Here is a 16,941-nt window from a genome sequence, read left to right as displayed (position 1 = left end):
TTTTTAATGGCCTTAATAACCTGCATTGCTACTTTTAGTGATTTGTGTATCTGTACCCCTAGATCCCTTTGCTCCTCTACCCCATTTAGACTCTTATTATCCAAGCATTATGTGGCCTCTTTGTTCTTCCCATCAATTGCACCACCTCACACTTGTCTATATTAATTTGCCAATTACACACCCATTCTAAGTTTATTAATGTCTTCTTGTATTTTGTCACAATCTTCCTTAGTATTAACTATACTAGGTATTGGGAGAAAGCCTGAACTGTTACATTGGGCACAGTATGAATCAGTGATATACACTTCCAAGAATACTCCAGCAATCTTGGGTATTGTGACATTCCTGGAAGAATCTCAGCATGTCACTCACTGGTGCTTACCTGAGAGTCTGATATTTCAGAGGGTTTCTCAGTCAGGCTGCTGCTCTCTGCTGGGATTAGGTCATTGTATTTTGTGCTGACGTCCTCATCTGAGTAGTGGAGGCTACCGGGACTTGGCCGTGGGGGCGATCTGTGGAAACGAGATACTTGTGAGAGCCTGTAATAATCTTTGATAATGAAATGCATGACATTTTTATTGTCATCCTGTTATGAGCACAGAAATTAAAGGAAAAGCTCTGGAAACAAGACACCCCACGTAACACCACATTGATAGCACTGGGTTTTGGAAGAGTACCAAGCAAATTTCAGAAGGAGACTACATATTAATGTAATATCTGTTTGATTAGGACTTCACTAAAATTTGGAACTCTTCTTTTGGGCTTACGTACAAATAATATCAGGACTGCACTAACACCAGCTTTAGGGGTAAATGTACTGGCATCAGTTTGTGAATAGCTTGAGGTGTGACTAAAAAGATATCAGTTGAATAACTTGCTACTTCACCATGGAGTTGCATGAATATTGTATTATATTTAATACCATGCCTTCACCTCTTCATAAATGATAGTCCCTGTGTAACTTGAAAGGCATGTGTATTCATCGAACCTGAGCACCATTTAACCCATACTTGGCATACAGACACAACAAAAACACTTCTTTAGAACTTCTCTGTATTTCTTCTTCTTTAGAACACCTCTGTAATACTGCCAGCTTTGTATTGATACAGCATAGTTACAGTCACTATGTACTGCAGTGTCATTACACATTCACAGTGTTTCCATGACCTACTGTTTGTAGTTTACTGCATTCTTGTGGTTAGATAAGCAGAGTGAGGACACCCCCAGTGGCTCAGAGGTAAAGCAACTGTCAGTGAAGCATACAGAGGAGGAAGACCCCAAATTAAATCCCCAGTCTGTCCTGAATTTGTCGATATCAACCAAGGCAGCTGCATGGGCTTTGTAATTGGACTCAGCTCCTCTTGTTAGGGAGGGAGACAGGGCAGGTTGAGAAAGCGGTTAAAAAAGCATAAGGGATTCTGGGTTTTATAAATAGAGGCATAGAGTACAAAAGCAAGGAGGTTATGATGAACCTTTATAAAACACTGGTTCAGCCACAACTGGAGCATTGTGTCCAATTCTGAGCAGCGCACTTTAGGAAGGATGCGAAGGCCTTAGAGAGGGTGCAGAAGAGATTTACGAGACTGGTTCCAGGGATGAAGGACTTCAGTTACGTGGATAGACTAGAGAATCATAGAAGTTTACAACATGGAAACAGACCCTTCGGCCCAACATGTCCATGTCGCCCAGTTTATACCACTAAGCTAGTCCCAGTTGCCTGCACTTGGCCCATATCCCTCTATACCCATCTTACCCATGTAACTGTCCAAATGCTTTTTAAAAGACAAAATTGTACCCACCTCTACTACTGCCTCTGGCAGCTCGTTCCAGACACTCACCACCCTTTGAGTGAAAAAATTGCCCCTCTGGACCCTTTTGTATCTCTCCCCTCTCACCTTAAATCTATACCCCCTCGTTATAGACTCCCCTACCTATGGGAAAAGATTTTGACTATCTACCTTATCTATGCCCCTCATTATTTTATAGACTTCTATAAGATCACCCCTAAACCTCCTACTCTCCAGCGAAAAAAGTCTCAGTCTATCCAACCTCTCCCTATAAGTCAAACCATCAAGTCCCGGTAGCATCCTAGTAAATCTTTTCTGCACTCTTTCTAGTTTAATAATATCCTTTCTATAATAGGGTGACCAGAACTGTACACAGTATTCCAAGTGTGGCCTAACTAATGTCTTGTACAACTTCAACAAGACATCCCAACTGCTGGGGTTGTTCTCCTTAGAGCAGAAAGGGTTGAGAGGAGATTTGAGAGAAGTGTTCAAAATCATGAAGGGTCTAGACAGAGTAGATAGAAAGAAACTGTTGTCATTGATGGAAGGGTCAAGAACCAGAGGACATAGATTTAAGGCGATTGGCAAAAGAACCAAAGGCAACATAAGGAAAAACTTTTTTACACAGCGAGTGGTTATAATCTGGAATACACTGCCTGAGAGGGCGGTGGAGGCAGATTCAATCAAGGCTTTCAAAAGGGAATTGGATAAATACTTGAAGGGAAAAAATATACAGTGCTACGGGGAAAGGGCGGGGAAGTGGGACTAGCTGGACTGCACTTGCAGAGAACAGGCATGAACTCGATGGGCCGAATGGCCTCTTTCCATGCTGTAACCATTCTATGATTCTGGGAGAAAAAATAGCCAGTTCAAATTCCGGATTGCTATCCAATGAATGCTGCTGTAAAGGGTCCTTCCCCCCCACCTATGCTAGAATAGCCTACTGACAGTCATTGTCTGGGATAGTACATGAAGAATGGCCATCTTACTATCTCTTAAACTGCAGAAAAATAAATGATTAATACATTGCAAAATCAATATATTAAAAAGAGCAATACAGTACTTAGTAAATGCGTTGCCAAGTGTGAACCATACTGAAGGTCTCAGCTTTGAGCCAACTTAGCTAATTTCAGCTAGGATGGGTGTAGGCGTGCTACAATTATTCCCAGTGCCCCTGTATTAAGGAGGGAACAATAGAGCAAGCTTCCTGCTCCTGACTGCTTTCTACTGACCCCAGCTAGAGGTGCCTGTGTGTGGACATCATGTGAGACAGGGGTACTTGACTATGATGTATAGCCTGCTGACATTTTCTGTCTAGACTCACATGTGAAGAATGGTCACTTGGGCGAGGTACCAAGGGGACTAGGATCTGTGGAACCAAATCCAAGCAAGGTATCTATACCTTCAGGGAAGTAGATAATATTCATGAGAGAAAGACAATACAAAATGGGTAACAATAGGACGTTGAGCTTATCCCAATATTGATTTTAAGGCTTTCACTATCACCTGTTGATTATCAACTTGTTGGTTATGTAGTTACATAGTTTTATTTATTCATAAAACAAACATCATGTCCCACTTGTGCCTTTGATTTTTACCACAGAAAGGATTATGAAACCAATGGAACATTTTTATTACAGCCTTGCAGTGAAGTTTTTACGACAGCAGCAACAATAACTTTGCTGATGTCATAAAAACTTTTTTTATAATATAACAAAACTTGAAACTCTAATATTGTCCAATGTTTGGCCCAAAAAAGAAATGAATTATGAAAAAGAAAGGCAACATGTTTCCATTTGAAACAATCAGGTAGTTTGATTCATTCTGGACTAGACTGTAGGCAATTTATTTACATCAACCTCAGCAGCACATGACATGGTCACACAAGCACGCTGGCAGCGTGGATCATTATTTGCACTGCAAACAAAACCCTGAATGTGTTCTCAGTAGTGCTGTCAATCCCAACACAGCGCTGCCTGAAAGACTGATAGTCAATAACATCTGAGACCTCCAACTTTCAGTGCTTGCAGACACTATTGTAACTCAACAAAACATTTGGAAGTCCAGGCGTGGCATGTCAGACTGTTGGAACAGCGGCAACACCATTTCTTTGACAAAGCATTTCAATAGATCATAACAAAATTCCCCTAATTGATTGAAACATCTTGCCTGTACAAGATTTGAGCAATGGTCAATCTTGGGAACCCAATACATGATGAACTGGTTCTGAAGTCAGTACTAGAAAGTGCTAGGCCATTAAATTGGCCTGACATTTTTTAGGTTTTCATACCTTTACAATGTACATGAACTGAGCCATTTGGACCACAAGGCCCCTGGCTTAATCCTTGGTCTGTGCTGAGTTAGCTGATCTCAGCTGTGATGATAATAGAGATACTGGAATTGGGCCAGGAAAGTGAAAATCAACCGAGGTTCCCACTCATCACTGTAAATGATCCCTGATGCAAAGCACACCTGTGTTAATAGATTGAACCTTCCTTCCATGGTCAACTAGCTTACTGAAACTCACTATCTAGGCTCACACATTAAGAATGGCCACTTAGGAAAGGTACTGAAAGCTGGCTGGGCACACCATATCCAAACAGAGCTCAGTTATTAAAAATACAGCAATATTTTGAGGTGGCAAATTATATTTTCTGTCGGAGATATAACATTAATTTGATCCTATCCCAGTGTTTTTGCACAAGTTGGTACTCAGAAACCCTAACTATCCATCTGTAGATTTCAAATAAACACTTGCAGTTAGCCCATCAATGGGATATTTATATTATATCAGCAAATCTGGACCCACAGATTTAGGGTTTCATGCAGGCCATGGAACATTTCAACAGAGCTATTGGTTGCTCCCTTCGTGATGCTAATTTTCCTTCCATCAACTATTCCGCCTTTCTTCTCACCCTTTCCACAATTTATGGTCCCTGACACCAAGATTACAGTTATTACTTAATTTGTACAGAGCTATGAACCAGGCTATTAGCAAAATGTTAGGAATGAGATTAACGATTGAAGGAATGAAACAGATTGCAAACCCATTTAAGCACCTGGAACTGTGTGATTATTCTAAAGAAAGACTTGCATTTATACAGCACTTTTCACAACTTCAGGAGCGAAGTAATTTTGCACTGTATTCATTGTTGTAATGTAGGAAACGCGGCAGCCAATTTTGCACAAAATACAGTCTCACAAAGAACAATACGATAATGACCAGATAATCTGTTTTTAGAGATGTTGGTTGAGGGATAAATATTGGCCAGGACACTAGAATGAGATACATCAAAATAGGTTATACTTCGAAAATAAAATGGGAGACACTTGGGCCTGCAAATGAAACAATACAAAGCTAGACACGCAATGACGTCTTGTGCAGGTGGGAACAAGAGAAAATTCCAATAAAGCATATAAATCTTTTGAGGGCATCTAAAGTTACGTTTATACTATGAAAAGACCCGTGCCAGTGGTACTGGTTCCTGACTTCTGAGTTTCCCAGTCAGATGTAACCCTAAAGGAAACTTGTCAGAATTCACTAAGATCTAGGTCCTGACACTGGTCTTAACAAATCCTGGCAACCTTACTTTCAGGTTGTAGCCAGCTACATGTGACCTGGGCCCTGGAGGCCAGTAGCATAGGTCTTAGTGCAATAAACAAGTAGCTTATGTGAATTTAAAGCAGGAGCAATTCATTACAGCAGAGCTAAAAAGTGAATTTGTTTGTCTATGATGCTAGCAACTAGAAAAAGTAATCTGATTTCAAAGGACAGGGTGGCAGCACAGTGTATTGGAGCTATAGAGTGAAAGGATTCAGGCCTGTGCCTGCAGTAACTCACTTGAAGGGTTCCAGTCCTGGCGTATGCGGCTCAGGTAGTTACTCACAGGGAGGGAGAATCATAGAATCATAGAAGTTTACAACATGGAAACAGGCCCTTCGGCCCAACATGTCCATGTCGCCCAGTTTATACCACTAAGCTAGTCCCAATTTCCTGCACTTGGCCCATATCCCTCTATACCCATCTTACCCATGTAACTGTCCAAATGCTTTTTAAAAGACAAAATTGTACCCGCCTCTACTACTGCCTCTGGCAGCTCGTTCCAGACACTCACCACCCTTTGAGTGAAAAAATTGCCCCTCTGGACCCTTTTGTATCTCTCCCCTCTCACCTTAAATCTATGCCCCCTCGTTATAGACTCCCCTACCTTTGGGAAAAGATTTTGACTATCTACCTTATCTATGCCCCTCATTATTTTATAGACTTCTATAAGATCACTCCTAAACCTCCTACTCTCCAGGGAAAAAAGTCTCAGTCTATCCAACCTCTCCCTATAAGTCAAACCATCAAGTCCCGGTAGCATTCTAGTAAATCTTTTCTGCACTCTTTCTAGTTTAATAATATCCTTTCTATAATAGGGTGACCAGAACTGTACACAGTATTCCAAGTGTTACGAATGTCTTGTACAACTTCAACAAGAGATATTCAGACAGGTCACCCTCATGCATCTTACTGGCCAGCTTGAAAGCAGCATTGTTTGAGGCTTGGAAGCATTATAAGGAGAGAAAGCAAGGTATGAACATGGGAAGGGACAAGGAGAGAATTTATGAAGAGATAAAAGGGAAAAAGTCAATTACGTGAAAAGTATTGGATTAGTGGGTAAACTTCCTTTGTGGTGTTATATTTAGCCATACTGACCAAATTCAATCCTCAGCTTGTGTAAAGGTAGCTGATCTCAACCATGGAGCAATTGAGTGCTATAATTAACCTCAACAACCCTGGAGTAGAGAAGAGAAAATAATTAGCCAGGGTTTATGATCCTGATCACTATCCAATGGCCTCTACAACAACAATTTATATTTATATAGCGCCTTTGATGTAGAAAAACATCTCGCGGTGCTTCACAGAGGTGTAATCTGAAAAAAAATGGATGCCTTAGATATTAGGAGGAGTAACCAAAAGCTTGGTCAAAGAGGTGGGTTTTAAAGAGAGTCTTAAAGGAGGAGAGAGAGGTGGAGAGTCAGGGGTTTAGGAAGGGAATTCCAGAGTGTATGGCTGTGGCAGCTGAAGGGACAGGGATGGACAAGAGATCAGAGTCAGAGGAACGGAGTGTTCAGGGGGAATTGTAGGGCTGGAAGAGGTTACAGAGATAGGGATGGGCGAGACCATGAAAGGATTTAAATGCATGGATAAGAATTTTAAATTGGAAGCTTTAAGGGACCGAGAGCAAACGTACATCAGTGAGGTCAGGTGTGATGGGGGAGCAGGACTTGGTGCGGGATAGGATACGAGCAGCAGAGTTTTGAAGCTCAGGTTTATGGAGATGGGTGGCTGGCCAGGAGAGGATTGGAACAGTCAAGTCTAGAGAAGACAAAGGCTTGGATGAAAGTTTCAGCAGCAGATTGGCTGAGGGAAGAATGGAGACAGTTGATGTTACATAAGGTGCAAGTATATGGTTTTTATGATGGAGAAGATGTGGGGTCAAAGCTCAGCTTGTTGTCCAATAGGACACCGACATTACAAATAGTCTGGTTCAGCCAGAGAACAATGGCCAGGGAGAGGGAATAGAATCAGTGACAAGGCTAAGGAGTTTGTGGTGGGGTGCTGAAGACGATGGCTTCAGACTTCACAATGTTTAACTGGAGGGAATGGCGGGTCACCCAAGACTGGATGTTGGGCAAGCAGTCTAACAACAGAGGCAGTGGAGGGGTTTAGAGAGGTGGTAGAGATGTACTGCTGGGTGTTGTCAGCGTACGTGTGGAAGCTGAGCCCATGTCTCTGGATGATGGTGTGGATGGGGCAATATATAGATGAGGAAGAGGAAGGGTCCAAGAATATATCCTTGGGGGATTCTGGAGGTAATGATGTGGGGGTGGGAAGAGAAGTCATTGGTGGAGATGTTCTGGCTATGATCGGATAGGTAAGAGTCAAACCAAGTGAGGGCAGTCCTACTGAGCTGAATAATGGAGGAGAGGCATTGGAGGAGGACAGTATACTTGACTGTTTGAAATACTGCAGAGAGATTGAGGAGGATGAGCAGAGATGATGTATCATTGTCACAACATACAGGATGCCATTTGTGACTTTGATTAGGGCCATTTCAGTGCTGTGGCAAGGGCAGAAACCTCATTGGAGAGATTCAAAAATGGAGTTGTGAGATAGATGGACACAGATTTGGGAGGTGACAACACATTCAAATACTTTGGAGAGGAAAGGGAGGTTGGAGATGGGGCAGTAATTTTCAAGGACAGAGGGGTCGAGGGTGAGTTTTTGAAGAGGTGGGGTGAAGAAGGCAATTTTGAAAGGGAAGGGACAGTACCTGAGGAGACAGAACCATTTATAATTTCAGCTGGCATGGGGGCCAGGAAAGGAAGTCGGCAGTTTAGTGGGAATGCGGTCAAGGAATGGGATGAGTTCAGAGAAGACATGAGGGGAGATAGGAGAGAAACAAGAGAAAGACATTGGTTCAGGGCTAGAGCAGAGGGAGTCTTGGGGGAGGTTTAGCTTGGTGCATAAGAGGAAGGGGGAGCAGCAGATCCAACTGAATGGATGGTCTCAATTTTAGTGACAAAGAAATTTATGAGCTCCTCACACTTGTTCGAGGTAAGAGTGGAGGAGGTGGGAGGGGGATTTAAGGAGATGGTTGATAATGTAGAAAAGGAGCCATGGATTATCATTGCTCTCTAGAATGATCCTGGAGTTGTGAACGGTTTTGGCAGAGGACACTGAGGCCTGATAGCACTTGATGTGGTCCAGCCAGATCTGGTGATGAATGTTTTGCACCAGATTTGTTCAAGTCTGTGCCTCTTTAATTTGAGGGAGTGAAGGTGGGGACCATACCAGGAGGAATGACCAGGATGGGAGAGAGTGACGGTTTTACTGGGGCCAAGGGCATCAATGATGGAGTAGAGGGAATGGTTGAACAGCTGCAGAAGTATTGTGGCGAAGGGAGGGCCAAGGGGTAGGCAGTTAGCAGCTTGAAAATGCAATTCTAAGTGACTCGGAGAAGTTTTTTCCAGGGGTAGCACAGAAGAAAGTGGGGTTGGAAGGGGATACAGTAATGTGGGTGGTGAGGGATATAGGAAAGTGGTCAGAGATGGCCTTGTATGTGATCGAGACCACGTGAGATGGCAAGGTCGAAGGGGAGGCCACGAATATGGAAAGTTTATGTGGAGGGAAAGGCTAAGAGAAGACAGAACAACAGTGAAAAACATTTTTAAAATTCAGTGAAGTACAGGAAAATTGAAGTCCTTCTCAAAGCACCTGCTACGTTTTTCATTTTGTGCATTCAGTCCCTCATGTAATGGTTACTTAGCTCCTGACAATAAATAGTATTTTTATGAAGTACGAGCATTTACAGACAATTTTGATCTAGCCTGTAAAGGCTTAACTTTTTCTTTATGGCTCTTGACACCATGCAGATGAATCATGGTAAAACAGATCTTGGACAAATGGCATGAATATATTTCTACAGCAGTGGTTTGGCATGATATCTGTTTTCATTTACTTTGTGAAGTTGCCAGTCTCATGAACTGTGACAGAATATTAATAGTGTTTTTTTTTAAAAAGACTTCATCAGATTTTTGAATGCAGGCATAAACAACTTCTGTTTTACCCACTATCAGTCCAAGGTCAAGTATTATGGCATATATTCTAACAGTGCATTAGGGTGGTTTGGACTTGGGATTTTGGAAAATTTACCTCATTACATCCCTATTGGCACCATTTAGCTGTGATGTGAAAACTTGTCCTACACTGGCATGTGGAATTTAACTTGTCGTAGTGTGAGGATTTTACATGGCAAAAACTCTCGCACTTCAGCCTGTAAATATTCATTCCAGTTTTTGGTGCTGGAGTTCATTCTGATTATAGTAGAGACTTTCATCAGCTATGCACTTGCTGCCTATATATAATTTTGAAGGGACATTGTCTTCATGCATTATTGGTATTGCAAGCCAGAAATTCATGATGCAAACGAATTGGCTCACATAGCAGCGCAGCCCACCATGGTAGAAAATACTAAATTCAGTGCAACTTTTTCATTAAGTCCATTTTCAAATTAGCTAATAAGTATGGTCTTCAAGTGAAAGCTGCTACATTAAATTGACATTGCTGAACTCTTCAGAAGGACTGTTATTGAAAAGCTCACAATGGGCTGGAAATTCACCATCATGTTGGTTAGTTCATTTGCTATTGTTGTCAGCCTTGTCTCAATGGTAGCACTCTCACCTCTGAGTCTTGAGGGAATAATCTCCGCTGATGCTTCAATGCAGTACTGAGGGAGTGCTGCATTTTCAGAGGTGTCACCTTTCAGATGAGACATTAAACAAAGGCCCAGTCAACTCTCTCAAATGGATATAAAAGATCCCATGGTACTATTCAAGGAAGAGCAGGGGAGTTCTCCTAGCATCCTGACTAACATTTATCCTTCAAACAACACCAATAAAACAGATTATCTGATCATTTATCTCATTGCTGTTTGTGGGACCTTGCTGTGTGCAAATTGACTGCCACATTTGCCTACATTACAACAGTGACGACAGTTCAAAAGTATTTCAATGGCTGTGAAGCAATTTAGGACGTCCTGTGAAATGCACTTTATAAATGCAAGTTCTTTCTAGACATTGAGAGTGGGCTGTGCATGCACTTTCAGGTGTCAGCTTGGCTCACTTGGTAGCAGTCTTGCCTCAGAGTCAAAAAATTGCAGGTTGAACCCCCATTCCAGGACTTCAGTACATAAGAATTCAGTGCAACATTAAGGGAGTGCTGCATTGTCAGATGCACTGCCCCTTAGATGAGACATTAAACTGAAGATCTACTTGCCTGTTTCATTGGTTCAGGTGAATGTTAAAGATCCTACAACACTATTTAAAGAGCAGGGAGTTCTCTGGTGCTGCAAGATAACATTCCACCTTCGACTAACACCAGTAAAAAGATTAACTGATTTTTAATCTTATTGCTCTTTGTGGGATCTTGCTGTGTGCATAAATAGCTGCACTATTTGCATAGGCAAATAGGCCACTTAGAAGTAATTCACTGCATGAGAGGTACTTTGAGATGTTTCTGAGGTATGTGATCAGATGTTACATAAATGTGAGTCTTACTTTTTCTTTTGCTAGTGCTTTCTTTTGAAGTCACTGTATTGCTATCAGTGGTGAGAACCCAAGAACATTTTTTGTCAGATGTGAAGCTGTTCATCTCACTGCAAACCTGACTGAGACTGGCAAGGTCTAACGTTCTTTTTTTTTTGCTTTTGCTTGTCAATTTTCTCCCCCCTTTTCCTGAAAGTGTCGCCTCCATGTCTCCAGTACCTCTCCCAAGTGGTCACTGCTGATGCATGAGCCTTGCCAGGGAGGATTGGAAGGCTTTGGAAATTGAGATTTTCCTGATCTGTATGGCTTAGCTATTCAGATAAGCTTGCTGACTCGTTCTCAAGACATGAGTGATTCTGAAACTTAAACTGTACTTTCCTTTAAGTTTAGTGTCAGTGCAAAGAAATTTCTGCTTTGCACTGATGCTAAACGTATGCAGCGTAAATTCGGAGTGAAAATCTTTTCTTCAGGGATTTTCAGTGCAATTTAAGATCCAGCCTCGATTCTGGACGTGGGCTACATTTGCAATAATCATAACATCAGTGCAAACCAACACTACAGTTGTAGTGTAAATGTAACCTTATTTAGATGCTGTGCTTCCTATAATTCTGATGCAATGGATTTCACTTTTTTTGCTGCCTGAATGTTCCATTCAAGCATCACATATATTGCCAAACTATGTAGTGACGTAGTCTGTGGAGAAATCGCTGCTGTTTTGAGTAGGTTCATAATGTTCCAGCTTTTCCTGCTATATTCATGCCCTTGAACTCTTGCACTGTGCATTGGCATTTGATGTTGGTTTGCTGCTGGTTACTAACAGGACATTGATAATAACAAAGCTCTGTTAGAATATTAATGCAGATGAATTATTTTGAGACTGGGCATCATTTTCCAAGCATGAATGTGAAGAGGCAGAAAGAAAGGACAGCTCTAAAACTGGTTTAATGGTTTGTTACTGGCAGCCTTTCTATTGACACAGCTGTTGGGAAGAGTGCATTTAAAATGTAAACGTGTTCATGTCCACAGATATCTTTACCTCTTCAACATGAATAAAATTGTGCTTTGCTTCGATATGGTGCTGTTAGTACAATGGATTTCTGTTACTGTTACTTTCGATCTTCTACTCCAAAAGTGGAAAAAGCATTAAGTGCATTCCACTCTCTGAAAAATCTAGAAGATACTTAATGGTCTTCAACAGAATATTCAATATATTCTGAAATGAGAGAAAGAACTGATACCTTGTTTATCTCCAAACTCAGAGAAAGGATAAGGGTCTAAACCTTTAGAGGCACATGCTCCTCTTTGTGAAACTACCCTGTTTATACCTCAGACATTTTTGTTAGGCAAGGGTATTAAGGGTTACGGAACCAAGGCGGGTAGATGGAGTTAAGATACAGATCAGCCATGATCTAATTTAATGGCGGAACAGGCACGAGGGGCTGAATGGCCTACTCCTGTTCCTTCATTCCTATATTTTCACAAGCAGCAGTAGAAGCCTGGCCACATTGTTAAACATGGCTATCACCACCATGTCAGACGCCCAATCTCCCACAATTATTCCACCCTCCCACTTCACTCTTATGTACTTTCTCTTTGCCCATAGTAAAATCATGGGGAAAACTAGAATTTCATTAAATAATCCTTTGAATAATATAAAGCACCAATATGGTTTGAATGCCCATTGTATGTACATATATATCCACGTGTCAGGGTTTTCTACCAAAGTCCAGTCTAGATTTTTCTGAGAGAACATATTATAATAATATTGTGTGTGAAAAGAGAAGCCCAAAGGAAGACATAGTTAAAACTGCTAAGAGGCGGACAGTGGCAGGGGCAGGTGGGCTAGCAGTGTTCATGCTTTTTGCCACTGCAACTTAGATCTTGGAGCCCACTGCAACTTAGGTCTTAGTCCCTGTATTACCAAGAGCTATGGACGTATTATGATAGGCTAAATTTTCAATGTTTATAGCAGCAATGGAGAACCATATCATCTAGTGTGCGGCTGATTACCCAGCCATTTGCAATTACGAATGAAGTATCTTTCATTACAGAGCTGTTCAATTATAAGGCTATTAGGCATTCTTTTTATACCTTTCCTCTGTTATTAATAATTTGAACAATACTGTAATGTTCAGGAAGTCCACAAAGCAAGAACCAAGTCTACACTCTAAGTGCCCAGGTGAATCAAATGGTGAGTAACTGAGCGATAGAGACTAGGAAGGTCCCAGGTCTGAGCTGAGTTTGCTGATCTCAGTTGGGGAAGTGGTGGAGCAATAACTGTCCTTATCACTGGGTTAAGTCAGACAGTGTTTCCAATCCTCAGTGCTATTCAGCAACCCCTGCTGGAATTGTGTGCTAATGGGCATCGGGTGAGGAAAGGATCAGACTCTGTGTGACACCACAGATCAAATAGCCTGCCAACCCTCCCTGTCCAGACTCACATGAATATGTACTACATTGGTAAGGGCCCTTGAACCCTTGAAATCTGACCTCAGAAAGAGTCAATACCCTCACAAGAGAAATAGAAGGAAGGTAGGGGAATAAAGTGGTGTAAAAAGGAAGGGAAAAACAAGTTTGAATGAGCTTGCTGTATAAATAGATAATGGGAAGCATTAGCTCTGATTCTCCCTCTTCTCTATGCACAAATACTGGCCTCTGCAGTGCTACAGAGCACCTGAACTCAGCAGGGATAAAGATCAAACCAACATCCCTCAGCATGTTGCTGCTCCAAAGCACTGCCCACGTAGGGACTTTCATGTTCAAACAGACTGATCACAAAGTTACATCCAGAAGGCCCTTAATTGTTAACCTCAACTATCAGAACCCTGGGCTATAACCACCTTGAATTAAAGAAAGCAATTAATAAATATATAGCAGCTAATAATCTCCCAGCCACAGTAAATATTATTCTCTAACACATTTTGCTACACTGGGATAATTATAAATGTTCAATGTATTATTCATCCAGGTCTATTTCCTGGGAAAGATGGAGTAGTTATGATGACATTCCCACTGGATATCTATCCAGAATCCTCGGCACAGATCTGATGTGCAGATTGAACGAGTAGCACAGCAACAAGTTTAGAGATGTTGAGAGGAAATGTTTCTGAAAGAAGGGGTGTAGTGAATTAGGAAATGGCAGCAGGAAGATGGGAATTATTATTTCCTTTTACAATCTCTATTGGAGCATGTGTGTCGTGGTGCCAAATAGACAGATATTTGAAAACAGGAGAAACAAAATACATCTCACCCACTGCAAATGTGTCACTCCAGAGACTTGAGCGTATAATCTAGGCTGAAATTTCAGTGTGGTACTGAGGATGTGCTACACTGTATTTATTCCTCAACGAATCACCAAAACAGATTATCTGATCAGTTATCTCATTGCTGTTTGTGGGACCTTGCTGTGCGTAAATTGGCTGTCGCATTTGCCTACTTTACAACAATAACTATGAAGTATTTTGGGACATCCTGAGGATGTGAAAAAGTGCTTTCTTTCCTATTGGCAGATCACAGTGACATTGAGTTTGAAGTTGTGTAGATATCTAGGGCTCATTCAACTGATAAGGAAAGTGTACAGAACAGAAAGCTCAAGGTGAAGTCTCACATGTTAAATTAAAAAACAATAATAGTAATACCACTTTTACTTTTCCCCTATCTCTCCTGACCCTGGAGTCTTTCACTTTCATGTACGTGTCTGAGAGGCAGGGCTTGCCATGTAGCTTAAGGCTATTCTGCACATCATAGTAATGTCCCAGCCTCCTACTAGAATAACATATTTAATATAATTTTAAAAGATCAATGATAACCTGGTTTGCTGTTTTATCCCTGACACCTTAGATATCATGTTGAGGTGTACAAATGCTTAAAAGCTAATCTCAAATCAATAGTGCTGAATATTAGACTTGAATCATTTGATTCAGATGGAAGAAAAGATGTTAATCCAAAACTCATCTGCTTGTCATATATTTATGCAAGTTTATGGAGCATTGGGAACATTGATTGATTTTAAACAAAATCAAGCTGTAACCAATGCTAGAGGATGCAGTATCTTATTAATAACACCAGTTGTCTCAAATATGCTTTGTAAAAAGATTCAGTAGTGACATCTAATGGCTGCACATCAGGAACATGCCATCTGTCCCTTTTAATAGTGGGTGAGTGGGAGGTAATCCTTTTTCTAATGCAATGGCATAATGTGTTGGAGATTCAATTCCTTGCAACATGGAATGCTGGATTTCAGGTTCACTGCTGTGTCCCGACCCACCACCTCACCCCCACTGTATTGATTTATCATTCTTAGTTATGCTGGTCTGGGGAGGGGCCTAGTAAAGGTTGGATGCCTTTTGAAAGAGAGGGAGGAAAAGTTGGACCAAAAGTCATACTTTTTCTCGCTCACCAATTTTCTCTGCTGTTCTCTTCTTGGGGTAAGGTTGGGTGCTGGTCACCCTTTGGTAACTCACTTGTGTGGACGTTGTTCATGTGTGAACCTCGACCGTGAACATCAGCAGACTTCTGGAGTATCACAGGCATGTTTGATCGTGTCCTTACCAGATGTAGACCAGATGTCTACACACATATGTGCTTCCAGGAAGGATCACAAGATAGCAATCAGAAGCTGGAACACTGTCCATTTTCTCCTCACTATCCCAGGGTGCTGAGGCCAATTGTAACATTCCTATCACATTCCTATCACTGCCTTGCTGAGATCAGGTAATTTAGCACAAATCAGCGATTGACCCTAGGCTTCCTGATCTGTATGACTCAGTTACTTACTGGATAAACTTGCTGAGCCACTAGTGCAGTGGAAAAGTCATACTTGATCCACTGGTGTCAGACTAGCAATGCTGGACGTCTGATACCACTGCCTGCCAGAGACTCCCAAAGCTGTGAACTGATTCCGTTCATTAAGCTTCTGACCAATTGGGAGTTTCAGTTACATTTCTAATATTTTTTAAACGCATCTACATGTTTTGATAACTATGTATAGGAATACAGTAGTCACTTTAAAATTTGGTTACTGCAAGCCCATTGTTGATTGGGAGAAGAATCCATTTCCTCAAAATGTGATTGTATTCGACAGATATCATGTCCTGCAAGTTGGCGCAATGAGGCAATAATGTGTTAATAACTGAACCATTTGGGTTGCTATCACCTGATAACTGCTGGTTTTGTTCTAAAAGTAGTCTTCAAGACGTTTGTTGTATATTTGAGGGAAAGTCTCACAGTTCATTCAAAGTATTAGAAAATTAGAAACCAGTTTAATGTGACCCTGAGCAGGAGCTAAGGAGCTGTGAACACAGGCCAGCAAACATCCTCTGTGTTTTACTTCTGTGGACATTTGACAGCCTGATGCAATTGTGCAGCATACATATTCAACATTCCCAGTTCACCAGTTCCTCCAGGCCATAGAGATAGCAGCCGGAGACTCCATGGGTCTGATGAAACCCTACATCTAAGTTACGTTTGAGATCCACATTTAAGATCCAGAAATAGAGTTAGCAAAGAGTCATGTCTTATGCTATTTTGTATCTGAGGAGGGACAATGAACTAAAATGTTCTGTAAAAATAGCGAAGACCGCTGCATTGTCTTTGCCACTGCTTATCTCATTTTTGATGTGGAGATGCCGGTGATGGACTGGGGTTGACAATTGTAAACAATTTTACAACACCAAGTTATAGTCCAGCAATTTTATTTTAAATTCACAAGCTTTCGGAGGCTTCCTCCTTCCTCAGGTGAACGAAATTTTTAATAAACCTCCGTTCATAGTTCATTGTCTAAGTTACAGTGTGATAGATTGTTTATTCTACCACCTTCTGAAATCTAGGAGAGGGCTCGTGACATATCTAATAAGCTAAAAAGAGTGACGATGGTTTCTGTGTGAACATTACTAGATCTTGAGTGCATAAAGGTACATTGCAGTTTGTAGGGACTGAGGAGTTATTTATTGAGCCTGAGATATAAAAATAAACAAAATCATAACTGAGCTTATATCTGTTCTATCAGTTCCAGATGGAATAAGAATGTGTAGCTGTGGGTTTGGACCAAAAAGGAGCGTTA

The 16,941-nt window shown here is 41.3% G+C and overlaps 2 protein-coding genes across 3 annotated transcripts in view; both read right to left on the bottom strand.

Moving 5' to 3' along the window:
* Positions 1 to 16,941, bottom strand: part of sdk2b (sidekick cell adhesion molecule 2b) — a 712,889-nt gene that overhangs the window by 42,109 nt on the left and 653,839 nt on the right. For both annotated transcript variants that reach the window (XM_068004137.1, XM_068004136.1), the window contains one exon: positions 383 to 512. In XM_068004137.1, coding sequence (XP_067860238.1) covers positions 383 to 512 — 130 coding nt within the window. The remainder of the gene's footprint in view (positions 1 to 382; positions 513 to 16,941) is intronic.
* rpl38 (ribosomal protein L38) overlaps positions 1 to 16,941 on the bottom strand; it is a 535,859-nt gene that overhangs the window by 114,832 nt on the left and 404,086 nt on the right. The window lies entirely within an intron of this gene.

This window comes from Heptranchias perlo, chromosome 23, assembly GCF_035084215.1.
Source record: "Heptranchias perlo isolate sHepPer1 chromosome 23, sHepPer1.hap1, whole genome shotgun sequence".
Classification (NCBI taxonomy): domain Eukaryota; kingdom Metazoa; phylum Chordata; class Chondrichthyes; order Hexanchiformes; family Hexanchidae; genus Heptranchias; species Heptranchias perlo.
Note: the sequence above shows the minus strand (reverse complement) of the source record. Positions and strands in the feature narration are given on the sequence as shown.